This window comes from Cicer arietinum, chromosome 3, assembly GCF_000331145.2.
Source record: "Cicer arietinum cultivar CDC Frontier isolate Library 1 chromosome 3, Cicar.CDCFrontier_v2.0, whole genome shotgun sequence".
NCBI classification, from domain to species: Eukaryota; Viridiplantae; Streptophyta; class Magnoliopsida; order Fabales; family Fabaceae; genus Cicer; species Cicer arietinum.
The window spans coordinates 50,869,130-50,897,093 of NC_021162.2; the positions used below are offsets into that span (position 1 = coordinate 50,869,130).

Here is a 27,964-nt window from a genome sequence, read left to right on the forward strand (position 1 = left end):
TAGGGAAAGGATAAATCATGTGATGTTGAGGCAACTATACTTTGTCTATCTTTTTTTTAGTTTTTCTGTTAGATTTCTATTTATTGATATTAATTTTCCCAAAAGAAATGATTGGTTCAGCTGTATTGGTTGGTGTTAATGTCTTGTATTGGTTCATCTGTGAAATATAACTTTTTCAAAGCTCTTCACTGCAAATTTCCGTAACCGAAATTTAGAATAGGCTCGATGTAGAACCCTAACATTTGAGATCACTTTGATAATGAGGTGTTTAGTTCAAATCAATCTGTGTTAGTCTCTCTCCCATCCTTCATAGTGATAATTTTGTGATCCGATTTTTATTTTACATGACTCCTAAGGTCTTTCATATAATGTGAAGTGTACTTCTGCTTTGAGTTGATCCATAATTTTGTCTCTTTTATGATTCCTTCATGATTTTCAGATAGTCGTACTACCACTTAACAATAATGCGAGTTCTTTTTAACATGTGTGTGTCGACTTGAGTGTGTAGTAGTACTTTATTGATGTCATTGTAATTTTTGACTCAATAGTTGTGCTTTTGTGTCAATATCTGACTGTTTCATTATGTGTATAGGAATGCAATGAAGATCTTTTCCCAGAAGTGTCACAATGGCTATCTGGAGTTTCAGGTTTTCCTTATGCACAATATTTTGCTCCGATTTTTTTTATGGCTTTTGATAATTGATTTGGAAACTTAATGTATAATGTTTGCCCAATTGCAATTGAATATGCATTAGAAAATGCGTCTGCTTCCAATTACGAGGACCTTGAGTCAGCCGAAGGGTGGATTGCAGAGTGCTTTAAAGATGCTGAAATGCAATTATGTCCTGATAATTCGTATGCTTCTAAGAACCACTGCAAATTTATGACATATACTTATTATTTATATAAAATAATCTTGTGATTATGTTATTTCAGGAATTTTTCTGGTGCAGATGATGTTCACATTGATGTTAATGGTATGAAAGATTGTCTTCTAATATTTGTTTCGTCCTTTTTTAATTTTACTTCTGCTCATTGAACTTAATTAAAAACTTCATATGTTATTGTAGAGCTCTGCAACTTAACACCGCCAATTGAACAGAATGTGGTTCAGCCTCACTTCTCTCAAACTCCCAGAAAAATTGTCTTCAGAGGTTTGACTTTTTTATCTCTACGTCTTTTTTTTCCCACTTGATATTGAATAAGTAGATACAAGCTATATAGAACTGACATGAAAGTAATTGATTATAACCCATGTTCAATTACTTTTATTTTCTTAAACTATTATTGGTGTCATTCTGTTAGCGTCAACGTCGTGTCCGATGTTCATGTCTGTGTTTCATAGGAGACAAGCCTCCAAAACACATAGCTTCGACCTAACTAGATTTAAAACAAGAGTTTACAATTTACTAGTTATAAGACAGTGATACTATATGGGACTGAATGTTGGATGATAAAGAGTCAATAAGAAAGTAAACTCAATGCTGCAGAGATAAGAGTATTGCCATTTATGAAAGATTATACGAGACAAGATAGGATTAGGAATACAATCATTAGATAGAACTTGGGGTAGTTGCCGGTATAGAAGAGAGACTTTCTCATCTTACATGGTTTGGATGTATGTGGAGAAGATCTGTAGAAGCAGGAATAAGGAGGGTTGAGTAGATGGAAACTAATCTAAAAGTTCGAGTGAGAGGGAGACAAAGATGTGTTGGTGAAACTGGTAACAGAGATTTAGATGGAAATGGTCTTTCTTCGACTTTAATACTTGACGGGGAATTCCGTGTTCTATAGTCGTAAAAGGCTTAATTATTATTGTTGTATTGTCTTTTTGTTTTGGTTTAATAGTTGGGGATGTCTACTTGTTATCGCGTACAAAAGATTCTCCGGCGACATGATCATGAAACTGGATTCTATAGTTTGCATGTTTTTACTAGTTGGTGCTTTTGACATGAAAACGGACTCGCATTTACCCTTGTAGGTCGAAAATCTATGATACAAACACCGACAAAGTTAGCTTCTTCTGTGGCCTATCCATTTACCTTCATTAAACCCTGTGGTGTCCATGGAGACGTCACTCTGAAGGAAATAAATAAGCGAATTCAGTCTCCACCTCCTTCAAAATCAAAGCAAGTCAAGGAAGATCCTATAGTCTATCCGAAATCAGCCTTTTCCGGTAAGCCTGTAGTTGGAAAGACAAAAATACGCACCGAAGGCGGAAAAGGTAGCATCACAATTATGAGAACTAGAGGCTAGGTAAAGTGGTTTAGTAGTACTAGCTTTTGTCTTTCCCCATTTACTTATGGGGTTGATTTTATTTTTTCTGTAAAATACCAGATCTCAGATCCTTTAGGCTGTTTTGTTTAAGATTGTTTTCGCTGCTAACGGAACTATTCGGTGTTCCGAGGCCATTTTTGTTGAAGCTATACTCTATCGCATCTTTTAACACTCAACGAGGTTCGAACGCACCATTGTGTTGAAACAAATATAAAGTCAATCAAAAACCTTAGCTTTTCAAATGACAAGTTCATCAAGTTTGCTCTTAGTTTTTGTAACTGAGTCAAACAGATTTTAGTTTATCTTGCATTATTTTTATAGCTTTGTTTCATGGATTCATTTGATACAGAAATTGCATATTCATTCCTGCATATGTAACTATATTGTTTTATGTTCCTTTTTCATTTTGTTTTTTTAGCCTGATATCAAGTGAAAGTTCTTGTTTCTTTAGGGAGAAAAGAATAAAAGTTCACAATGGAAAATCAATTGTATTTCTTATAATGAGTTCTATTCATGATTAAAATAGAAAATCAAATTGTTCAACTTATGTTCTCAAATTATTACTTGTAGTGCACATGCTGTTAAAAATAGTGGCATTGAAGAAAGAGAACGTGTGCTTATTTTATAAATTATTGTAAAAGATTTAATTTGTATATGTACAGTTAGTTTAAATATTTTTTATATGTTTAGTGAATCATAACTATTGGATCATTGAAAATTATTTAATTTTAATCATAATTACTTCTAAAATCATTTATATGAATGATGATTGGCAACATTTTAACTAACAATGTATGTCAATTAAAAAAAAGGATGGTTAACTAAATATAAGATATTTTAAATTGAAAATGGTTGTAAGAATATATTTAATATACATGCTTACTTTTCACAGTACTTGTAGGATAAAGCCTCTAAGCATTTGAAGCTTTGTAGACTTAGAGATAATTCTTCAATATTTGTCATGACACTCTTGTTAGTCGTTTAGATTTATGTCATTTGGTTTTTCTTATAATTATTAATGTTATATATACTCCTTTTAACCAAGATTGAATCCGCCACAGTGATGAACTTAAATGTTCAATAACTTTATTTCATTTTATTGAAAAAGCTTTAGTCATTTTTATTTTGTGAGATGTTATTACTTTATGGATTTTGCATGCCAGAAGATCCAAGAATTTTGTGATTATAATTATAACAATTTAAATTTAACATAAGGAATCACTTTGTCGCACAATATATTTCATTCTAGAGAGGAAACAAATTTCTCATTTTATATGTCAATTAACATTTAACAGAAATTTTCAAAAGATTTATTTTCAAATTTACCACAATCAATGAAATATTTAATAGAGTAATCCCTAAGTTTTGTAATATAGCAAAACAAGGCTTTGTACTTGTAACAAACTTATAAGATAGTTTCTCATCCTTCCGTTGTTGTTTAGAGGCCTCCCAATTTTTCAAATTTATCCCATATTATATCCCACGTCTTAGGTCGGAAATTTTTTGGATGCGTGAATGCGGCAATTTAAGTTACCGAGTTCTGGCATCCGATAGGCACCATTACATAAGGCATGCCAGTCTTTTCACCACATACTTCTTTCTCAACACTCAACCTCAACTCCTTCAGCTATGTTTATGTTTTTGGATTTCAAAAATCCCATTCTTCCATGCATTGACATCATCAACTCTATTTTTTTTTATTGCGTGGTATTGGATTATGAGAATCAGTGGTATGTTTTTTCAAAACTTAACACTATCGGATTCACACATTCGCTAATAGTTAATGCAGTTTAAAACGGTATGTTTTTTGTATAATTGAATTTTTAATATGTGTTAAATGTTTGTAGTTAGTTATAGTTGAGTTTAAAGTTGAATCCAAACATTAGTCGAAGTTACAAGAAAACTATAAAGGGTTTAATGACTTTGAAATATAATGACTTTGAAAGACATAAGAAATAAAAGTGTGACTGCAATGAACTAAGTTTGTAATGTGCGTCAAAGTTACAAGAAAACTATAAAGGTTATGAGATAAAAAAAATGAAACAGCAGTTGAAATGTTTGAATGATCATACATATGTATACAACTATAGAGCAAATGATCAGAATGAAACTAAAATTTAGGATATCTTTTGGGATCATCATGAATAAGTAAGTTGTTTAACACCTTTTCACTGTGTTGCTAATCAATTCGACTTATAAAATAAATCAATAGAGATGGAATGGAGTTCAATAGAGATGACATATTCAGTTCAATTTACTTTTCTGAGTAGTTTTGGAATGGAGTATAATTTCATTTGGGTCCTAGAGATGTATTGTAATTTGTTGAAGTTTTTGAAGACAAGATTTCAAAGGTAATTGTGACTGACAAAAACACTGAATCGATCAATGTTGTTGCAAAGATTTTTCCAACCTCTACTGATTTACTGCGTCAATGTCATATTTCAAAAAATGTTAGAGTTAGATGCAAGTTAGATGTGAAGGTAAAATTTGCGTAACTAGTAGATGCAAATGCGAAACAGGTCAAACCGACATAGTTATGGTGGGCTTGGACATTGTAGTGAAATCTCCCTCAGATGATGCATATGTTGGTTTCATTGTCGAGTTCAAAAAGGTGTGTGAAAAATTTCCAAACCTCCTTAGATAAGTCGAAAATACCATATTAGAAGTGGTGAAAGAGAAAATTGTAAGAGTATGGACAAATTGTGTTTTTCACTTTGGCAACAAAACCACAAATAGAGTTGAATCTGCTCAGGTCGATTGAAAAGTTATTTGTTGGATAATAAAAGTGATTTGGTGAAGGATTTGATAAACACAGTTCACTGAGATACAAGACTCGTTTGGAAGGAGTTTAAGTTTGTTAGAAAACATATACAAGGATAAAATTTTGTATTCAAAGTTGGGGTTTAAAATTTCAACAGTTGAATTGAAATTTATTCATTACGAATAAGCACGAGCAAATGAATGTGATATGGACAATACAAAGTGTAGTTGTGTAATTAGAAAAACTTACTATTTTCCATGTGCTTGTATCATTGCTAAGAAAGTAACATATGACATACCTATTCGACTTGATGAGGTACACACTCATTGGAAGAGGTTACACTTTGATGATGGTATTGTAATAAAAGAAGAAGATAATTTAGATGTTTCTATTCTAACAGATTTTAAACCGATTTATGTACATTTTAATTAGTTAAATTAAATAATTGTTAATTTTATTATGCCCAAGAAAGACGAGAGCACATATTGGGATTCCCTCGCCTAATCCATTCCCAAAACCAAAAGTGGATATTGTTCCCAAAAATGGGACATCTTATTGCAACTCAATACAATAAAGTTGTAATTGAGTTGATGAAATTTAAAGATGGAGTTCTGAAATCTTTCTACCACTACGAGGTCGTCCACCCCCAAATCCAACTTCACATATTTTGTGCAATGGATGAGTCAACCAAAATCATTTTGTTCATGTATACTTGTATGACAGTTGTCCAATACCTCTAACATCTGTAGAATGGACAGTGCACTATATTCCATAATCAAAATTATGAAAAGATCCATTTGTGGAAATGATGTCTTTGATGAACTCGTGAAAATTGAAAAAGGTGTACAACCACCGTAAAAATCAAATGCTGACAAACTGATTGAAGTAATAGACGAAGATGATGTTGTTGATATTGGAATAGATTAGTTAAGATGCATAAAACTTTTAAATCACATTAAGATGCTATTTAATGTACATAACAATTATGGCTATAATGAAATGTATGACTTTTTTATTTTTTATTTTTATATTTTTTTATATTTCTGTATGTATGTTCTTTATGTCATTTGTGGTGCTGATGCTGGATTTTGGTTATGTGTAGATTATGCGCTGTTTATGGTTATGTATATTGCGATTTCTGCATTTTTCTATCAAATATATTACCGAATTCCAAGATTCAATATTGTATTTTCACGTAAAGTAACTACTGGATTTGTGAATCTAATATTATATTGAAGTTTTTTTTTCAACAAAAATACACTACCATACTAGATTCTAGGATTTGGTAATATATTTTCAAGTAAATTAACTACCGAATGTGTAATTCCTATCGTATACTGAAGTGTTTTTTTTTTTTCTTCATGTAAAATACACTATCGAATTCTAGAATCCGATAGTGTTCTATGCACATTTGTATACAATTTGTGTTGTTGATGTTTAACCTTAATTTGTACAGTCAATATTACACATACATTTATATAAATACAAGTCTTTTAGGTTAGCACGAATCTTAAACTTCCTTTCTCTTATTATAATTTCTGATATGATTCAAAAACGAGCTAAAGTTTATTTTAAGTGTTTGAAACCTCAAATAAAATTTGAAATTGGTAATGGCGGTACTTTGTCAGAACTAAAGAGTCAACTTAACTGCATATTTATAGCAAGGGAGATACTACTACAAAGGTGGTTAGTTTTATCATATCATTGTGAATACATCACACTCAAAGATAGCAACAAAGAAAGTACTATTTATTTTGATTTGATGCATCTTACGACTGATACATATGCAAGATCCATGTTCACAATTATCGATGTTTACAAAGACAAAAGATCAATCAAGTTGTACGCTAAATGTTCTCCAAGTAAAGGTAACTCTTTCAATAGATGTTGTCACCAATTTAAGAGATATGTGGTTTAGTTAATATAAATTAATATTTTTAATTTAAATTATGTAGTGGTAGAATTATGCTATGTTATATTTTATTTATTTATGTAATCTTAAAGGATGTTATTTATGTTATTTTTAATTATTTTTACCAACAACTTAACACACTCAACCTTTGTATGGTCAATGATTTAATGCACACATTCATATGCATAAGTTTTCTCCTCCATCGTCTCATGTGCTTCAATTACAAGATATCTAACCTTCTAAGAAATTTGCAATGTGTCAGCTATATTAGGCGTGGACTCTTGTTGTATGATGACCTCCAAGTCTACAGGTCTTAAAGGATTTTCCTCTGAAAAAGATTGTAGATGAAAAAACTTATAAAACAAAGTTACATATCCAACTACGGTTTTTCAACTCTTGTCCATAAATAGCCCCTGCATATCTGGAGTAACTAGATGTAATCTAAAATCCGTATATACTTGATCAACCTCTTGCATACTAATGGTAGGAGGAGAAAATATGTTTGGATGTTCAGGGATGGTCTGTATATATCCAAATTGCTTAAGAACCGCTCAAGCAAGTGAGAACACTTCGTCCTAGATCCGCATCTAATCCGACTAGAGTACCAACATATTTCCTTCAAAGAACGAGTTAGACGATGGTAGTCATAAGGAGAAAAACAATAATCTCGAACCTCTAATCGATCCAGTATATTCATATACTTTTCTGGAAGTGGATGACCTCGTTGTGGAATGAATAGACATGCACGTGGAATGAAGTCGCCATATTGAGATTGCAGAGTCCACCGATGGATGATAGGATAATGTTGCATGACCCATGCATGAAGCAAAAAAAAAAAAAAAGATTAAAATTTAATTATGAGTAATGTTCCAATAAAATTAACTAACATTATAAAAAACATTTCGTTTAAATTAACTCATAATTATAAAGTCTTAATTACCTGGAAGAGGGACAAGTAACCAACTAACTATTTTGTCTTGAGCTTGCTAGCATCCCTTGGTTGTCTGTACAAGAAAGCAAGAGGAGTAACACCCCATGCATACTCTCGGACAGTACCCAAGTCTGAAGTACTGAATGTATATAACATCGACGTAAGTTGTCTTTTTTCTGTTGAATATAGTAGTGTCCACCAAGTAGAGAAGATATCAGCGGATGGTGTTAAACCTATGATATTCCTTCACACCGTTGTCATCAGCAGATTGAATTGACTTCTTTAGATGAAACAATAATTGAATTTCAAAGGTTGAGAATCTTACATAAGCTTCTCTGATACTATTCAGTGACTTGTTTAGATGAATCATTTTAAAAACTTATATATTCGAATATTCTAAACATATACTACTATAATAAGTTGTACCAATAATTAATACGGATAATATTCTGTGGTCGATGGATTTATTAAACCACACACCCAAAACCTTGTTCGATCTAGAATCTCTTATCTTTTGTGGACAACAAGTCAACAACATATTTTCATTCTTACTTTAATTAAAAATTGTAGTGTGATACAAGAGAATGCATAAGTGCTTGTTGAATACTGTTTGCAATACAAGAGAGACTGTTGTCTTATGTTTTCTCTATTGATGTAGTCTGATACAATCTATTTCTCCTCCTAATATCATCGTAAAATAATTTTAACTTGAAGATTAGATTTTACTTTTGATTTCTTATGTTATTTTTAGATTTTTATTTAATCTCTTAAGTTCTGTTCGTTTTATTTTTGATTTCTTAAGTTGTAGTGGTAGACTTTTTTATCCTTAAAATTATTTTTGCTTCATTTTAGTTCCTTAAGTTACAAGATTATCATTTTGGTTCCTTAAATTATAAACATTATACAATTTAGTCATTTCTGATAATGTGTAACATTGTAACTTAAGGGATCAAAATGTTTAATTTTACAATGCAAAAGACCAAAATAGAATGAAAATAACTAAAATATTTTATGTTTATAACTTAAGAGACTAAAATAGAACGAAAATAACTAAAATGTTTAATATTTCTAATTTAAGAGACAAAAGTGAAACAAATAAAATTTAACAGATCAAAATAAAACTTAAAATTAACTTAAGAGATCAAAATGTAATTTGTCCTAAATTGAAAGTGATATCCTTTAATCACTTAAGTGACATTTTCCCCCCCACAAATTATAAGGTGGAATACCTTTAGGTGGATCATATTTAAAAATTACTCGAAATTGTAAAAATGAACCAACGATGACATTCTTCCATAGTATAAATTAACATATGTCATATGAGACAATCACCTAATTGATATCGATTCAACAAATTATATTTCAAAAAATATAATTTTTATCGAAATATTTTCAATAAAATTATCTCAATCATAATAACTACAAAAATAATTATAAAAAGTATAGTTGATCTTTATTAAAATTTTAGATGATTTTTTACGTAATGATGTAAGTTTGACCAACTTTCTAAACATTCACCAATATTTTTATGAAGACCAAAAATAAGTATTTACTTTTTTAAAAATAATAAAACGAAACCGCCATGTGGCGCTCGAACGGAAAACGGTTGGACTATCAACGTCAAAGATAGAGTTAGATGCCATCACGATCTTTCTTCAGGCTGTTTGGATTCAATTATCCAATGATGACGTCACTGCTTCCACATTTTATTCTCCTTCTCTTTGTGCCTTTCACTAACTGCCATATTCCAACTACACTTGAAGGTCCCTTTGTTCCTGTCACCGTTCCGTTCGACACTTCCTTGCGCGGCGTCGCCGTTGACTTGCCCGATACCGATCCCCGTGTTCGCCGCCAAGTCCGCGGTTTCGAACCTGAGCAGATTTCACTTTCTCTCTCTACCACTTTTGACTCCGTTTGGATCACATGGATTACAGGTAATAATATTAATTAATCATTATCATTTTAATTTAGGAGTGGCAGTCGCGTTGTGATTACTGAATTTGCAAATAAATGATAAAGTAATTATTAATACATACGGTTTATGCCGTTTAAAATATTTTATAATCAAATTTACGGTGAAAAAATATGAATATCCTTGTATAAGGTTTTTAGTTCGCTGTAGTGGTTGCCTTAGTTTTTTTTTGGTTTTTTTCATAGGTGAATTTTAGTAGTTAGTAATTAGTTAGGGGAGGGGAAATTGTTAGTACGAGAGATTGAACCCTGAACCTCCTTTATGAAACTCTTGCCTTAGTTTGATATTGTTCAGAATTGCGATTTTATTTGAGTCATGTGTTTTAGTCACATTGCAGTTACATAGTTATCAAAATCCTTTGGCTTTGTTTGGGAGGGGAGGGCTTTTTTTCTTTTCAAATTTAAGCTAACTATAAAATGTTTCTAAGAATGAAAGAACTCAAAGAAGTGTGATGGAAATGTTATTTGATCTTAAATTATGTTGTTCTTTGTTTGGATATTATAAAATGAGCGGAATGAAATGGAAAGGAATGTAGTGGAGTGGAGTGGAGTGGAATGGAGCAAAGTATCCATTCCATTGTTTGGATAAAAGGTAGGATTCCATCCCATACACCTCAAATTGGAGGGGAAGAGAATGAAGGGAGATGATAGAATGGATTCCATCATGTTCCACTCCATTCCTTTCATTTTTATAATATCCAAACTATGGAACTTCATTAGTTACCACTCCATTCCATTCCATCACATTCCATTACTCCAAAAGCCTAATTTTTTTTAAAATCTTAAATATATATTTAATTATAGATTTACCCTTCCTAAAACCTCTCCTCTAAAACCCTCCTCCCAAACAGCCCCTTGATGTCACAGTCACAATATCAGTTGTGGACCATTTTTCAAAACCCTGATGTTGTGATGGCTTCGTGAATGTACTTCTTAATTTGATTGAGAATCTCAGTCAAATACTATTGGGATTTAATTTTGTATGTACTCTTCACACTTTTTTACACATGCGTCCAATCCAATCGTATCTTGTCATATTGATATTTTGGAGATGTTTTAGTCACTAATATAACGAATAGAATCATGGTGTGATTCAATTGAATGTGAATTAAAAAGTTTTACACTCGGTCATGTATATTGCAGTTGTGGAAATATCAAAAAATTTGATGTCGTAGTCATAATGTTGGTTATGGACCTCTTCTGAAGTGCCATGTTCATGCTCTATAGTTTTGTTGATGAATGTAGTTGATAATTTCAACATAAATTAACTTAATTTTTTATTTTTCATGGAACGGTGTTATTCATGTTGCTTTGTTGATGAGATGATAAATTAGGGGAATATCAAATTGGTTACAACATCAAGCCATTAGACCCTAAAATTGTCTCAAGTGTTGTTCAATTTGGAACTTCAAGATTTGAATTAGTGAATGAAGCAAAGGGCCAATCCCTAATCTACAATCAGCTTTATCCTTTTGAAGGCCTTCAGAATTACACTTCTGGAATCATCCATCATGTTCGACTCACAGGTTATTAATGTTTTGTGTTTCCTAATTGAAGTTGAATGGTACAAAGTAACCCAAATAACTGTTTCTATTATTCTGTTTTAGGTTTTGGGGCTAGTTTATTTTTTCAGTTTTAGAAACATTGGATTTTAATTTTTCAATCAATGTTAAGATCTTAACAATTTTGTAGTTTGTGATATGTATACACTTCAGTCATGATCTCAATGGTTATAACTCAACACTTAATTGTCTAAAGTGCACCACTCATTTTAGAAGAGCCACATCCGCTGATGTAATTAGTACCTAACCATCTCTAGCTTTCAGTATATCCTGTTTGTTTATCAGAGAAAATTGTTAAAATTTTCATTGTTCAATTTCTTTAATACGCTTTCAAAATAATTTTAGTCATTACTCTTCAACATTGATGTATGGGTCTTCCAATGTCAAGAGAGGTCAATACTTTAATCATCCTTCTGTACACTACCATGTATAGATATTGCAGAGTTGCAGTTTATTTTATCCTCAAAGGAAAATTAGATTTTAGATAGAGCCCAATTATGGAGAATGCTCCATCTATGCAGCTGATTCCACATTAATAATGCTAGTTTCATTGAATGAAAGTTTTCATGTTTTAGTTTATTAAACTAGTCTCCACTGTATATGTAGGATTGGAACCAAGCACACTATACTATTATCAATGTGGAGATCCCTCATTACATGCCATGAGTGATATATACTATTTCAGGACCATGCCAATTTCTGATCCACAGAGTTATCCAGGAAGAATTGCAATAGTAGGAGATCTTGGTCTCACTTATAATACAACTACTACCATCAGTCATATGACTAGTAACGAACCTGATCTTGTCCTATTGATTGGTGATGTAACCTATGCAAATCTGTACCTCACAAATGGAACTGGCTCAAACTGTTATAGTTGCTCATTTCCACAAACTCCTATACATGAAACCTACCAGCCTCGATGGGATTATTGGGGAAGGTACATAGAAAAATATATATATTTCTTGACTAATCATTTGTGGATGATGATAAAGTACCGTGATATTATATATTTATACTGCGTCTTCTTATGCTTCGATAACTAAATGATTCCAGGTTTATGCAGAATCTAGTGTCTAGAGTTCCAATAATGGTAGTAGAAGGAAATCATGAAATTGAAAAACAGGCTAGAGACAAGACATTTGTGGCTTACAGTTCCAGGTTTGCGTTTCCCTCTGAAGAAAGTGGATCGTCATCCACATTCTACTACTCTTTTAATGCTGGAGGCGTTCACTTTATTATGCTTGGGGCTTATATTAATTATGGTAAAACAGGTATTTTCTTGTTCTACCCTTTTTCACTACTCAGTTATATGCCTTGCATTAATTTTTGTTTTTTGTTTCTTTTACTTGTAAATATTGTTTTCAACGGCAATGACTTTGTATCCTTGGTTTGAAAGATGGGCCAGAGAAATTAAAAGGAGAAAGTGATCTTTTTAATTTGATATTTTGGCTATAGTCAACTGGTGGGTAGCAGAAAAAGTAGAATAGAATATTGGAATTGACTGTTAATGGAAACATTCAGGCATGTATCTCAGTGATAGAAGAACCTGTTTTCTGGAATACAAGACAGGAAATGCAAAAACAAGAAAAGAAACAAAATCTAGGAAATTCGAGAGTGCCTTGTCTGACAAGTTCCAGTTTAATTCTTTCTCCTTATGTACACCTTAGTTATTCTAGGGGTTCTATCCTATCAACACTCCCCTCCTTAAGACACATCTTGGCCTGTTTTGCGAGGCTTGCGGCTGCCCTATTCTCACTTTCAGGTTTATTTTAATCACGATATCCAATCCCAACAATTTGGAGATCCACTTCTACTGCTCTTCACCCATAACATAACTCTTTGATCCGCTAAGAACATCAAACTTTTCTTATCTAGTGCTCCTTGAGATGCCTCCGTTTTTAATAGCAAGCATAATGACCATCAACTCTTTTTTCACCGACTGATTTATTTTGGGCCCCCTTAGAAAAAGTTTTGCTCATGTAAGCAATAGCCAATAAGTCTTTCTTCTTGCATTAATACTGACCCTTCCCTTTTTCCTAATTATCTATATCAAACGTTTTTTTTTTTTAAAATTTGGAACTGCCAAAACAAGAATAGTTGGTATTTTGGTTTTAAGTTGCTCAAAGACATATTGGGCTTCCCTTTCCCATTAAAGTGTCCTTAAGTTTCTGTATAAGAGAACAGTCAATTTTCCCCTAGCTCTGCACTAACTTCCGTGTATAAACTGTTAGTCCCAAGAACCCCATCAATCCCTTTATATCCACCATGGTAGGCCAATTCATCATATCACTGATCTTCTTTAAGTCTGCAAAAACTCCCTTCTCACAAATTAAACGCTCCAATTATTCTTGCTGTCTTTGTAAAACTCAGGTTTTCCTTGACTCAGAACATGATTCGGAAGAACACAGCTACCAAGTGCAAGTTTTGTGTAGCTGTTGCACTCACTTTTCATGCGTTTCAAAGCTTTGTTTATGAAGAAGCAACAATTTTTTTGTGTTGGCTTTAGTGTACGTTAGCAGATTAAAAAACAGAGAAACGAACACACTATTAACTTAGGGAGAGGAACAGTATGTTTTTGTTACTGAACTTAAAAGACACAATCAAAGTGGAAAAGGAAAATAGAATATTTTATGAGAAAACCGGACATGAATGGTCAGTAAGAATCGAGTATTTTGCAGTTATTTCTAAAATACGTTTACTAAATAGGTTAAAGTAGCAATATGATGGGTTCTCATAGGATGTTGGTGTAAAATTATTTAACACCGTCAGTGAATCTCGTCAAACTCATTCTATTGTAGAAACAGAAACAAATATTTTCCGTTGTACCGGGAAGATTGATTCACCAGGTGTTTTGGATGTGCTTTAAATTTGATTTATGGTCACTTTAAGATTTCGGTCTCAATTTATATTCAGATGTTTCTACTGTCTGAATTGTTCCATAAACTTAATCGACAGCAGTTGACTTTATAATTTTTTATGCTTCCCTGTCTTGTTATCTGAGCGGCTTATTACCTTGACAGCTGAGCAATACAAGTGGCTGGAGAGAGACCTGGCTAATGTTGATAAAACAATAACTCCCTGGCTTATAGCTACCTGGCATCCACCATGGTACAGTACTTATGAAGCTCATTACAGAGAAGCAGAGTGTATGCGGGTTGAGGTGGAAGAGCTGCTGTACTCATATGGTGTGGATATAGTCTTTAATGGACACGTGAGTTATCCTAAACCTAACAGATAAATTATTACAATCCATTCAATCTTGTTCGCTTATGGATAATGAATAATCATAGCCATGAAAAAGAGAAGTTTTATCCTAATGGTAAAGGGGCCATTTTAGTTTTTCTGAAGCTAATTGGAACATTATTTTATTTAATCTACCTTGATTATGAATTTTGTCTGTTCTGCTTCTCACCAATGTTCACTACAAGCATGCTATAAAGAGATTAGCAACAAAGCATATATGCACCAGTAGTCAAATATTTTATATGATTTCGGACTAAGCTTGTGCTTTTTTTTTTCTTTCTTAAATGATCACCAGGTTCATGCTTATGAGAGGTCAAATCGGGTTTATAATTATAATTTAGATCCATGCGGTCCTGTATATATTACTGTTGGGGACGGGGGTAATCGAGAGAAGATGGCAATCAATTTCACCGACGAGCCTGGTCATTGTCCTGATCCATCAACTACTCCTGATCCTTATATGGGTGGCTTTTGTGCAACAAATTTTACATTTGGCCCAGCAGCGAGCAAGTTTTGTTGGGATCGCCAGCCAGATTACAGTGCTTTCAGAGAAAGTAGCTTTGGCTATGGAATTCTAGAGGTACCATTCTCTTCGCATCCAACTCCTAGCCCCTTGTGGAATAAAAATGTAACATGGTAGTAGAAATGTTACATTCAATAATTGATTCAAAAGTTATGTCCTGGTGCATATTACCAGGAGAACAGTTAAGCATTAAAACCTCTTCTATATCATTTTAGTTTTTGGTTTCAAAAAGCCTAGTGTCGAAACTCTCAAACCTAAGATGTAGAGAACCGATTTCCCTGCTGCCTTTTACCATATGAGTTTCCCTTATGGGACAATTTTGTTTTTTGATGCAATGAAATGATGCTCATCGGCCATTTACTAGAATGTTCTATTGTTACTTAAACATTATATTACACTTAGATTTGTCACAAAATAGAACTTTGATTTACTTTGGGATAATATCATAATCAAGCAAAGACACTCCTGGCTCTTAAATAGTTGTAATATCTAATATTGATTTTTGAAATATAACCTCAAGGTCATTTGGGTCTTCAGCTTATAGAACTTTTAATTGAGTGAACAATACATGCATAAGAACTAGTGTTGTCAAATAATGGTTTCAATGGTGCTATATTGTTAAAGCGTAGCGGAATTTGAACAAATTGATATTGTTCAGCAATACGCTGTTTAATATTAAGTAATGTCAAATAGTGGTAACATTGTAGCATAGCGAAATTTGAACAGACCAATATTTTCCGCAATCAACGATTGACAACACTAATGAGAACTGTTGCTCATAACTAACAAGAGTGTTTTAATGTGTAATATACAGGTAAAAAATGAAACATGGGCTTTGTGGACATGGTATCGCAATCAGGACTCTTACAAGGAAGTTGGAGATCAAATTTACATAGTAAGACAACCTGAAATATGTCCTGTTCCTCAGAGGCTGTATAGAGATTGTGTTGCTTCGTTTTAAGAAACAGGAATAGTACATTAGCTGTCATGGATGAGAATGTCATAATAGGTAAATATAATCGTCAGTGGAAGGAGATTACAAAGTGCTAATTACTAAATACCACAGCTTAATTGAGTGGAATGCAATCTATCTTGTATTACAAATGTTGATCCTATCTACTACCAGTTAGCATCATCATTCACAATTTCACACACTTATTTCCACCTCAGTACAGCACTTCACAGGGGAGAAATAAACCAAAATAAAAACAATAACTAATCAAGAAAAAAGTTGTCATCAAATCAAAGAGAACCCAGAACATGGAGATAAGAATATCAGAAAATTTCAAGAATCTCTAAAATGAAATTGTTGCAGAGTGGACAATTTCCCTTAGCCACCATAAGCTCTCTTGAACACATCCTGCAGAAACTGTGCCCACAAGGTGCGATAGAAGCACCCTTGTGTTTCACCATGCAAACACAGCAAGTGTGTTCCAAATCAACTTGTCCTTCCTCATCGTCTTCACATTCTTCGTCATCCTCATCAAAGTCTTCATCATCACTCAATATATACCTCGACCCTTCCAATCCCATTTCCCTATCAGTTTCCTCCAGCAAGTCCATAAGTGACATCATCATTGGAGGCCCTCCTACAGCATCCTCCTCTGCAGCAGCTGCAGCTTCTGCTGCCTCCTGTGCTGCCACTGCCTCCCTCGCCGAAAGTGCCCTCCCCGTGTCTAGATTGCTGTTGTCTTCTTCAGGCTCGTCCTCGTCGAAGCTGTCCCGAAAAGTCACCACGCGTCCTCGCTGAAACGGCTCTGATGGCACAGTGGTGGAATTTCGTCGTGATAGCTGTGGTCGGAGATTTCCTCCTCCAGAGGAGTTGTCTGGGGAGTCGTTGGAGAAACGGGTGGAGCTGCGGCGAGTGAACTGGGACTTGGTTGCCGAAGCATCGGAGTTGTCCGTTGGGTCGAGGTCTTCTACTTGGTGAGTCATGGATTGAGCTGACATGTCTGCTTCGTGTTGATTCTGGAACCGGACCGAGTTCCGACGTCCGAACTGAGAATAACTTCTGCTGTTTGGATTTTGGATAGGGATATCCGAAGTTGGAATGTGGATTGACGATGTCCAAGCAGAACCAGCGCGCTTGAGTCGAAGCTTGTCCTTGAAGGCTTTCCAAGATCTTCCAAATCAATGAAAATGAAACAGTGAGCTATTATTTCAGAATCTTAATTATTAAGTTAGACTTTGTAAATAAATCAAATATTTTGTTCAGTTAGACATGTAGAACAAAGTAGAAACAATAAAATTTACCTTTAAGGTTTGAATATTAATCATGACATGGATAAAATAAGCCAAAATTACCCTTCAACTTTATTCATTTATCTTTTTTTCCCATTTAGCTTTTTATCTTTTAAAATATATTAAGTTAATTTTTTTTCCTTCATATTTTTATTAAAAAAATACCGCCCTAGTAAGCCACATAGGATTATTTTAATAATTTTATTTATTTTTATTGAAAATGAAAAACAAACTCAACATCATCTTCATAGTCCCTTTTCCATAAATCCAGAAAAATCACAACTCAAAAATCAAAATCTCCAAATTTCAAAACTAGGTTATATTTTTTTGAGATGATACAAATGGGAACTTGTACACATTATTATTAAAGGATCATAAATTGTACTACGATCTGTATTATATTAGTGCACTTATTCTATGATCATGCCATGACAACTAGAATTGTTAGTTATGTACTTGTGGGTGACTTAACATTAAGAATCCGTGTGATTTGCAAAAGAGTACATATTGGACATAACATTACAAGACAAACTTTCACGTTACTAGACAACTCTTTTTCTTTTGCTATATTTTGTTGACAATCAACAAAACAAACAACATAGTGCAGATTTATTACAATATCACTTATAATATATATATATATATATATATATATATATATATATAATATGTAAAAATTAACGACGGAGAGAGAAGTGAGAGAGAGAGATTAGTGAGAAAGGGGAAGGGATATGTAGAGGAGATAGAGAAAAGAGATATAAGAATAGAGTGAGAGAGGAGACAATGAGAAATAGAAAGATATAGGAGGTAATGATAGATACATGATAGAGAAATAGAGATAAGTTAGAGTGAGAGGACAAACAAAGATAGATATATGTATATGAGTGAGAGAGAGAAAGATAGTTGCAAACAATGAGAAAGGAGACTATACAATTAGATAGAGAGAGGATATGGAGGGGGAGATAAAGAAAGAAGACGGTGAGAGAGAATGGAGTGAGGGCAGAGAGAGAAGATGAGAGAGAAATATGAGGAAGAGAGATATGTTGTTTTTTGTTTAGAAAATAAGAGAGAAGGGGAGAAAGAGATGGTAGAGAAAGATTCGAAAGAGAAATAGAAGGGAGAGATAAAATATTTCTTGAGTAGAAAATAAAAAGGTATTTCAGTCATTTAGATATGTTTTACTTGGGACAAAAAATTATCATATGATTTGACGAATCTTGTTGGTTGGTAGTGATAATATTTACTTGTGATTATAGTCGAGATATGAATGTGGTTACAATTGTTCATCCATTGGTCGGAGTCTTTGATTTCAAAAAATTTCTTCGTTTTCCATTGATATATATAACCTGATTGCATGATATTTTGACCAGTCATGAAATATCTATCTCGTGATTAATAACTATTGAACATAACACAATGAATGAACTTAAATAGTGTAACATATAGTTGAATTGATCCATGATGAGTGAAACAATTTTCAACTCTTCATGGAACAATATGGTTTGATATATGAATTTTCATAAAAAAAATTGATAGAATCATTGTAACCCTACACAAAAGGTAGATCCCTCTCCACTTTCTCTATAAATACATTTTGTGACATACGTGATTTTTAATCAAGTGAAATTGAAGTCATTATATGCCTAACCAATGAGACTTGAAAAAGAAATGGAGGAAGATCCTATTCTTTATTATTTAATTTCATCTAGTGACTTATAGGTTTTTCAATGAACGATTAGTACTAACACAATATTTGAAAATGAGCAAAACAATATAATAGTAAAAATAAAATGTATTTGAATTACCTACGGTCCTTTTTGTTGGTCTCGTCTTCTCTGATGATGTCCAAAAGAGTTCTACTCTTTGGGGGTGGTGGTGGTGGTTGGCTTGGTGGCGTAGTTGCTACTCTCTTTGGGTTGGCTAAGACGTCATCAAGAGTTAAGCCGGCAAACTTCTCTCGACGGCTCTCCGAAGCTGACATTTCCTCATAAAAGCACAAATTATCAAAACACAAATTAATATTGGTTTTCTTACTTTCTTTTTCTTCTTTGGATAATTTTCTTTTGTTTTTTTGTTGTTGTAAAATTTGATATTCTTTGCTTCAACAAGAGGAAGCAAAATGGAAGGTTATACTTGTTTATTGGTATATAGACATACAATGCACCCACATTTTTCTTGGGAAAATCTGTTTCTTCCGAGAAAATGTAAAGGCTATTAATTTGGAGAAAAATACAAGTGTGTAAAAATCCACACTTTTCAAAACAAAACTATATATAGTAGAGTTTAGATCGTGAGGAGATTATTTTGCATAGATAAACAATGAGTCGTCCTTTTATCTTGAGAAATTGTCTTTCTTAGAAAATCAAATGGAATCGTACAAAACATGACAACAAATTTGGTAAACAAAAAAATGGAGAAAGAATATTTATTTATTTGATATAGATATTCTTCCACAAGTCATGTAATACATGCAATGCACGAAGATAATTTTTTTTTAATGATATATACATTTAATATGATTAATTTTTGTACCCATTTACATAATAGCAACGATGTGATACAAACCAAATGCAAATGAAAAATTTATGTTTGTTATGAATTTTTTGCATCAAGACATTTAATGGTAAAATCATTATATCATACTAACTACCTCTTTTGTAAAATAAAACATAATATCAAAATACATCATAATATAAAATAATGTTTGAGATGACACAAGAACAAGAACAGGCATACCAAAAATAATTATGGAACAAAAGTTCATATTTAAATTGAATAAAATAGCCGCATTATGTCCTCTTATTTCAGTTTCATAGTTTACCTTTTTTAAATATAGTTTTTCTTCATAAAATATCATCTCCTTTCAACGTTAAGATATACAAAATACTTTTCGATATTTAATCTTCTACACATTTACCATTTTCAATGTTAGTCATTGTCAGCATACGATCAGACAAACGAAATAGCTGTAGTTGAAAGTGAGTTAGTTTTTGTTGATAAGATACTTAAAGAAAAAATAAAAAATATTCTAATCCAAGATAATTACATAAATTGTAAATTGATCATTTATCTATCATATTTAATTTATTATTTTTAAACTAATTTCTCTAGTGAAACATGTTTTGTCACTTCTCCATGAGAAAAATAATCACACTTTGTAAGAACAGAGGCGCACCTAAGAGGGGGGAGTAAATTAGGTGTTTAGAAATTTTATTGTTTTCAAAAACTTATTGAATGATTTTTTTGATTAGAATAATATATGGTAAAAGGTAAATGGCAGAAAAATAATAAACCCAACAATATTATTCTGGTTCCCCTTTTAACCAAGGGTATATTCAGTTCTCTTGCACATTACAAGAGATTTTTTCACTATTGTTAGAATATGTATAAATCTCTGCTACAAACTCCTAACACACTTCCTAAGATAGCACAACAATATCTTATATTAGAATACTTGAAGAAAGTACACCACTTTTTTTAAAAAAACAATACAATAACTTCAATGATTTTTTAGCAAATGTTCTTGACTAAGAACATGAGTATAACACTTTGTACAATGATATCAATCCAATATTATTTCAAGTATACTAGAGAACCTTTCTCACTTATGTGAAAATGTAGTGTCTATACTTGAAATATGAAAAATAACTTTGAGAATATTTCAGAAAATTGTTCAAAGTTGTTCAAAGTTTGATAATATAATTGATTCGTTTAAAACTGAAGCTATGAGGTATTTATACTCCATAGACATCACTTCAGATCAGTGATCATTGTTCCTAGAGGTTTGATGAACATATGCAATGATCTAGAACTATTTTAGAATTGAAAAATTGCATTGTTTCGCAATTGTATCCGTCTACAACTTGTGTGTAGTCGAATACACCTATGTAACGTTCAATTTTTATTCAAAATTTCAACATCGTATTCGAATACGAAACTTTATAGTTGAATACAAAAGTGTGAATGTTGTCACTGACTTGATTTTGTATTCGGCTACACTATGTTATAGTCGAATACAAATGTTCAATTTTAACTATTGACTTAACACTTGTATTTGAATACACCATTACGTAGTCGAATACATATGTTCAGTTTTAGCTACTGACTTATCATTTGTATTTGGCTACAACATACTATAGTCGAATACAACATTGAATTTTGTCAAAAACTTTAATTTGAAACATTGTTCATGTATTTTTGACACTTTGAAAATCCTTTTGATGAATATGCTAAAATGAAAGGTTCTCATGTGCATTTGAAATATAAAAATATTAGATTGCATCATGTATCTTTACATTGTAGGACTTCTAGTATGTTTGATCATAGATGACTTTGATTGTTTGACTTTTTTTTGAGCTTGCAACTTGATCGCGTTCTTTGGTCTTTTACTTCATAAAAAACATAAGTATTTTAACACTTTTTCCCATACTTTAGATGCTACATTATGAAAAGCAATAGGAAAAACAAAACAGTATATTCCCTAAAAGTAATTGAATTTGACATAATGTTGGTCCTTATAATGCAATTTAACTTTAGTGCATTTGTTGAAAATTAGTAACCAATAATACACAACATACCTCATAGGGTTAGTGTATTACAAATATTCACAAAGGGACTTACTTGACAACTACTAGATTTTACACATTTAGAGAAAATAGTGGAATCATTTTTAGCATTTACATTATGCTACTACAAAAGAATAAAAGTAAAGAGAGTAGGGGAAATAGGTTGCTAACTATAGGAGAATAGTGTTTTCTTGAAAATGATATTTGAATCGAAAGTTGAGAGTAAAAGAAAGTGTGCTACATCCAAGAAAAGAAGCAACATGATATGTTGAAAATCTAAGCCCAACTCACGTGTTCGAGGGGCCACACAATTTTATAATTAAAAAGGTTCCTAACACTAAAAAACTCCTAAAATTTTGTGGGCCTATAGGCCCACTTTTTAAAAAAAATTTCTATTTTTTTTTTGAAAAATACTTTTTTTCACTTTTTTACCGATAAAAAAGTTTCAACTTTTTTCCAATAAAAAATGATTTACGATTTTTTTTTGAAATTTTTTAATTTGAGAAAAAGAAATTAATTTTTTTTAAAAAAATTTCTCACAATTTTTTGAGAAAAAAATAATATAAAATTTAAAAAAAAATTTAATATTTTTTCGAGAAAAATAAATTTAAAAAATTTTTCAACAAAAAAAATCTCAAAATTAACAAAATATTAGAGACCTATAAACCTATCGCTTAAGCTCCATAAAATAATAGACCGAGACTTTAAAAAAATTATTTTAATAGGAGACAAATATTAGAGACTTAATAAAAAAATAAAAATATAAAATACCTTAAAGATTGAAACTTTGTTGCCATCTCTACTGATAAGTGTTTGAATTGAAAGCATAAGTTCAATTATCTTTTATTCCATTGATTGCGAAAATTTAGTATCAATCGCAACTGTAGTATAATCTTGATCTTCATTACATGTCATCACAAAATAATTGATCTTCATTACATTACATGTCATCACAAAATAATTGATCTTCATTACATGTCAAAGTCACATACTATACTTTGATATCGAATATAAGTAATAAAAAAATATATTTTTGTAATCTTAAATATAAATAAATATTAATTAACTTTAGCACATTTTAATCATATTGTTTCTACAATACCATTTTAGATTTCAATTTGTAATATTATTTTCTTTTATTGAACAAATTTTTATGAAGGATAATTTAGAGAATAAAATTAATTTTAATTATTGCTTTCAACATATCAAATGTGATAAACTACCTTTTTTTTATAATTTTTTTTAAAGAGTGATATATTTTTTTTTAGTAAGCCGAATTCATATTCTTTAACTTTTTATTTTACGAAAAATTGATTAAATCTATTGATTGAAAAAAGAAGTTATGAATATATAACATTAAATTTAACCGACAAATACGAATATTATAAATTACACAGTTGTATGTAAGTTTTTTAACATTTTATCTATAAAAAAAAAAAAAGATGACAATACATCCTGCATCTACGAATACTCTTCTAAACTCGTCTCGATTTGGATGAGAAACATATGCTTTGATTTGATATAGATAAGTTTTTTCTGAAATTAAAATTGAGAGCAAAAACAAATTTGAGTATGTTGATATCTACCCGCACTTGTTCCACTAGTATATTATTGTCATTTTTAAATTTTATATATATACACATAATTAATATATTTAATATATTTTAAATGTGAAAAATTATAATCTTCTCTCTATAAAAAATATGATTTTAATATTTTTTTAATTTTATTAATGTATAAGAATAATAATAATAATAATTATATTAATTATAATAACTATAATTTTTAATTTAATTATTTTATATAATAAATAAGTGCGAGTATACAAAAATCCAAACTCAACGAACGAAAATAAAAATTTAAATTTTATACTAAAATAAAATAGAATAATTTTTTTTTCGACGTATATATAGGTATATATAGGAGTCAAAATCTACCGTTGCTCCTCCCGATTGCCATGCCTAAAAATAATTAACTAATTATATGTTTTTTACACAGAGAATTAATTAACTAATTTATAACAATCCTATTTTTTTAGAAAAAAAAAATATCCTATATTTTAATGGTAAAAATATCTAATTTTTTAACTCCTTGAATTAAATTAATTAATTACCCACCAACAAAAAAACCATTATTTTACGTCCTTTGCTTCTGTTTGCCAAGCTGGTTCCGAATCTTTCAAAGTCCAAATAATTTCCCTTTCTTTTCCTCTCTATAATTTCTTCGCTTTCTCAATTTTTCATCATTCGCTGCTTTCTCGCTCTTTAATCAGGTTTTCATCTCTCTTACCCTAATTTTTTCCTTTCTCAGTTTCTCTCTTTTTCTTTTTTATTTTATTTATCGTTTTTCTGTTTTCAATTTTTTAGGGTTTTTCGTCGACTCTCATCTCGTTCCGTTCAGAAGAATCCATCAACAACCATGACTCATATCCTTTTAATTCTTTTAATTTTCGTCTAATTCTTCATTCTCCTCAATTTAGGGTTCATGTTGACTTTTCTTTTTTTCAATTTCAATATCAATGTACTATGCTGGATTTCAATAGTTTCAAATTTTTGTGAAAAAAATAATATTTGTTGTATTTGTTTCATTTGCCACAATACAAATGAGCTTTTGTTTTTTAGTTTTTGTGTTTGTAATTTGTGGTTTGAACCCTTGTTTGTTATTGTTTAGGGTTAATGTTGACTTTTATTTTTTCAATCTTAATGTAATGTGCTAAATTTCAACGGTTTCAATTTTTTGTGAAAAAAAATAGTTGTTGTAATTTCTGGCCAAATATTGTTTCATCCGGATTCAAATTAATGTTTTCCGGAATGATTCCTCTTTAACTAAAATTCATTAAATACTTGAGCTCAATCTTATTGTACTTGTTCCTTTGCCACAATACAAACGAGCTTTTTGAGTGTAGTTTGTGGTTTGAACCTTTATTTGTTATTGTTTGAATTTAACTTTAAAGCGAACGTGGTAACCAGAGAGAGAAAGACCGGGAAAGGGCTCAGTCTAGAACCGGTGGTTCTAAAGGAAAGCCTGTAAAGACTGATGGGTTGACTCCTGAACAGCGTAGGGAGAGGTTGTGATTATCTATTTTTGTCAATCACATTTTGCAATTTTTTGTTTACCTTATTATTATTATTAACTGTTTTCATTGTATTAATTTGCTTTTTTGTTGTTGTTTAGGGATGCAAAGGCACTGCAGGAGAAGACGGCTAAGAAAGCAGCTCAGGATGCTGGAGGGAATAATGCAGGTGGAAGCAAAAAATAGGCAATAATAATTTGATTATTATTAATTTGGTGCTTGAAGTGTTATTGGCTATTATAGACATTTATGGAAAATTGAAAATACTTGTGTGTCATATTCTGATCATCTTTTTTTTGTAGTTTAGAATCAAATGTGTTTATCTTTATTACTATTATTATTGTCATGTGTGGTAACTGAAAGGGATTGATATTGGATGCTGAGCCAATAACATGTATTGTATCTTTGTTTGGTTTGGAATACTGGCATTTATGTGATGATCTTGATTTTTTGTTCTCTGCCCTGTCATATTGTTTGATACCTAGCTGCTCCTTTTATATGTCAAGCATAATTCATTGAATCAGAAACAATTAATTTGTAGTGACATAAAAAAAACATTTAATTTTTAGACGTTGGTGAAGGTTGCTTTGGGATTGGTGACAAAGATGCAATTTTTTGTATTGCAGATCTTCTTAATAAGGGTTCTGGGTTTAGGGACACACATACATATAAAGTGAGAAATTTTTTAATATAAGAGGGTGAGAGGAGTAAATCTAGATCATATATGGATGGTCATGATTAAAAGTTATTTAAATATCACATGATCATCTAAAAAAAAGTCTTACAACTTTTTGTTATAATCTTAGTTTAAGATTCATCCCTCTCACTTCTCATTATAAAAATTCTCATTTGAAATGATCCCTATATATATATATATACCAACTATTTGTGTTTACTTGCATTCATGTTTGTGCTCTCTTCTGTCATATCCAACAAATGTTGTCTTATTCATTTCCTTCCTCATCACTACTTGAGGAAAGCTTGTTACGGTCTTCCTAAGTAGCCATTGAGGCTGTTATTTTTCTTGTTGAAGACTCTCTGTTTTCCTTACTTCTTGAGGCTAGGACATCAACTTTCATATCTCTAGGCTTCTTGCACTTGAATTATATGATTTGACTCATTCTGAGGAAGTGATTTCCTTTTGATTCTCTTTCTCTATAGCCACTTCGATTTTCTTCTAGAAATAATAAAACATTATTCTGTCATCTTCCTTGCTCTCTTGACCTGGATCATTATCTTTAAAAGTGTCTTATTCTTTTGCTCGTTGGAGGAGATTTTTTTTAAGCTTTTAGGACGATAGTTATGGACTTGGTCTTTCTTTATGCATCTTCACTACATAGGCCATAGTTCGATCTTCCAAGTCATAGATCCTCAAGGATCCGAAGAGTTCATCTAGCTTCAACTTTGATAGGGGTCCTTAGCCTGTAGTATGGTTGAACTTTGGTCACCACTACCTTAAAAAGACTTTGTAGGGTGTTTTTGACAATCAGTTCATAGTTCTTCCAAATGACATATTATCTGATATGATTGATGCAATAACTTATGTAAACATTGGAATTTGGGAATACTTCAAATTTTACTACATCCGTAGTGACATAATATATGCACCCAAATTTCATAGTAAATTGCAATTAAACATTATTAGTGTAGTAGTTAGTATAGATTAAAATATACACAATAAATTTCATGATTGTGAAGCCAATTCTGAGAGTTGGGTGATAACTATCTTTTTAGGTTACAAGGTGATAAAGTAACTGATATTACATTGATTTTTTACTTACAAACCAATTCAAATATACGTTAATTTCGGTATTTATTTTAAAAATTCATGAAGAATCTATTACATTTCTGTTTTGTGTATTTCTTCTTTGTTTGTCTTGTTTTGGAAGGCATTTTAAATTTGAAAAATGCTAATTGTTACATGAAAATATTCACATAAATGCTGTGGAATATAAGCAAACAAATTTATTATAGTTTGACCGAAGTGTACACTCTTGGTTGACCAGTCCTCTTTTAACTATTTTCATATGAATTTGAAATAAAAATTAGCTATATACCTTTTCAAATATACAGTTAATCAATTAAAAAGTTATATAAATATCTTTTTTCAGTACTACGATATCAATTTCTTTATTCAATACTTACATTATATCTTTCGGTCAAGCAATATGAAATAAAAGAGATATATTTGTTCAAATAAAATCTACATTTTAAGTGTAAACTGGAAACAATAACCGTTGAAGTTTCATTTAAGTACATTTTAAGCATGAAATACTTGGTAGGTAATAATGGTATGATATGAGATGCAAATGGATTTTTCTACGAAATATGCAAATGGTTTTAATTCTTCTTTTGGATATTTTGGGGAATGTTTTTAAAGGATTATTCGAGAAATGTGGCTTTATTTGCTTGACACTGATCAAATTCTATTTGTGTGAGATTTAAATAATATTTTGGAGAAGAATGGTTTTATCTAGTGATAAAAATAAAAATAAAAATTTGAATAAGTTGCGAGTTTGAGTTTCATTATTCGAGACATATAAATATAAATTTTTTTATAGTTGTTCACTGAGTCATTGAGATGGAAAAAAAAGGGTTGGAGGTTGGTTTTACTAGGGGTGGGCAAAGTTCAGTTCTGCACTAGAACCATTTGAAAATTGAACGGAACTGTTTTTCAGTTTGGAAAAACCAAACTGAACCGGTTTTCAGTTCAAAGAACCGAACCGAACCGGTTTATAAAAGTGGTGCACCGGTTTATTATTTTGAACCAAACCGAACTGGTTTAACTTAATTTTTTTGTTCATATAGGCCAAAATTTTCATAATTACCCCTAATTACGACTAAAAAAAATTCAGTTCAAGTTTTTTGAAATAAAAACCGGTTCGTTTTGGTTTTTTTTAAA

General features: G+C 31.4%; 4 protein-coding genes and 1 long non-coding RNA gene across 7 annotated transcripts in view; 4 read left to right on the top strand and 1 right to left on the bottom strand.

Moving 5' to 3' along the window:
- Nucleotides 1–2,545, top strand: part of LOC101512609 (protein XRI1-like) — a 5,382-nt gene extending 2,837 nt beyond the window's left edge. For all 3 annotated transcript variants that reach the window (XM_027330176.2, XM_004513467.4, XM_012719485.3), the window contains 5 exons: nucleotides 593–647; nucleotides 756–855; nucleotides 937–977; nucleotides 1,071–1,154; nucleotides 1,982–2,545. In XM_027330176.2, the coding sequence (XP_027185977.1) occupies nucleotides 593–647; nucleotides 756–855; nucleotides 937–977; nucleotides 1,071–1,154; nucleotides 1,982–2,256 (555 nt within the window). In that variant the 3' untranslated portion in view covers nucleotides 2,257–2,545. The remainder of the gene's footprint in view (nucleotides 1–592; nucleotides 648–755; nucleotides 856–936; nucleotides 978–1,070; nucleotides 1,155–1,981) is intronic.
- Nucleotides 2,546–9,455: 6,910 nt separating this feature from the next.
- On the top strand, nucleotides 9,456–16,269 carry LOC101513243 (purple acid phosphatase 15-like). Its single transcript, XM_004513469.4, has 7 exons — nucleotides 9,456–9,815; nucleotides 11,187–11,378; nucleotides 12,021–12,354; nucleotides 12,471–12,688; nucleotides 14,438–14,628; nucleotides 14,956–15,240; nucleotides 15,998–16,269. Exons 1-7 carry the CDS (start codon nucleotides 9,518–9,520, stop codon nucleotides 16,142–16,144), a joined length of 1,665 nt encoding a protein of 554 aa, XP_004513526.1. The 5' UTR covers nucleotides 9,456–9,517; the 3' UTR covers nucleotides 16,145–16,269.
- Nucleotides 16,231–19,533, bottom strand: LOC101512916 (uncharacterized). The gene is made up of 2 exons (XM_004513468.4): nucleotides 19,230–19,533; nucleotides 16,231–17,305 (listed from the first exon to the last, which is right to left on the bottom strand). The coding sequence occupies exons 1-2, from the start codon at nucleotides 19,403–19,405 to the stop codon at nucleotides 16,459–16,461; spliced, it is 1,023 nt and encodes a 340-aa protein (XP_004513525.1). The 5' UTR covers nucleotides 19,406–19,533; the 3' UTR covers nucleotides 16,231–16,458.
- LOC105852788 (uncharacterized) lies at nucleotides 16,969–17,452 on the top strand. The gene is made up of 2 exons (XR_001144708.3): nucleotides 16,969–17,109; nucleotides 17,217–17,452. It is a non-coding gene; the product is annotated as an uncharacterized lncRNA (long non-coding RNA).
- Nucleotides 19,534–24,157: 4,624 nt separating the features above from the next.
- On the top strand, nucleotides 24,158–25,518 carry LOC101513572 (uncharacterized). Its single transcript, XM_073365661.1, has 4 exons — nucleotides 24,158–24,261; nucleotides 24,356–24,413; nucleotides 24,947–25,056; nucleotides 25,164–25,518. Exons 2-4 carry the CDS (start codon nucleotides 24,408–24,410, stop codon nucleotides 25,246–25,248), a joined length of 201 nt encoding a protein of 66 aa, XP_073221762.1. The 5' UTR covers nucleotides 24,158–24,261; nucleotides 24,356–24,407; the 3' UTR covers nucleotides 25,249–25,518.
- The last annotated feature ends 2,446 nt before the right edge of the window (nucleotides 25,519–27,964 follow it).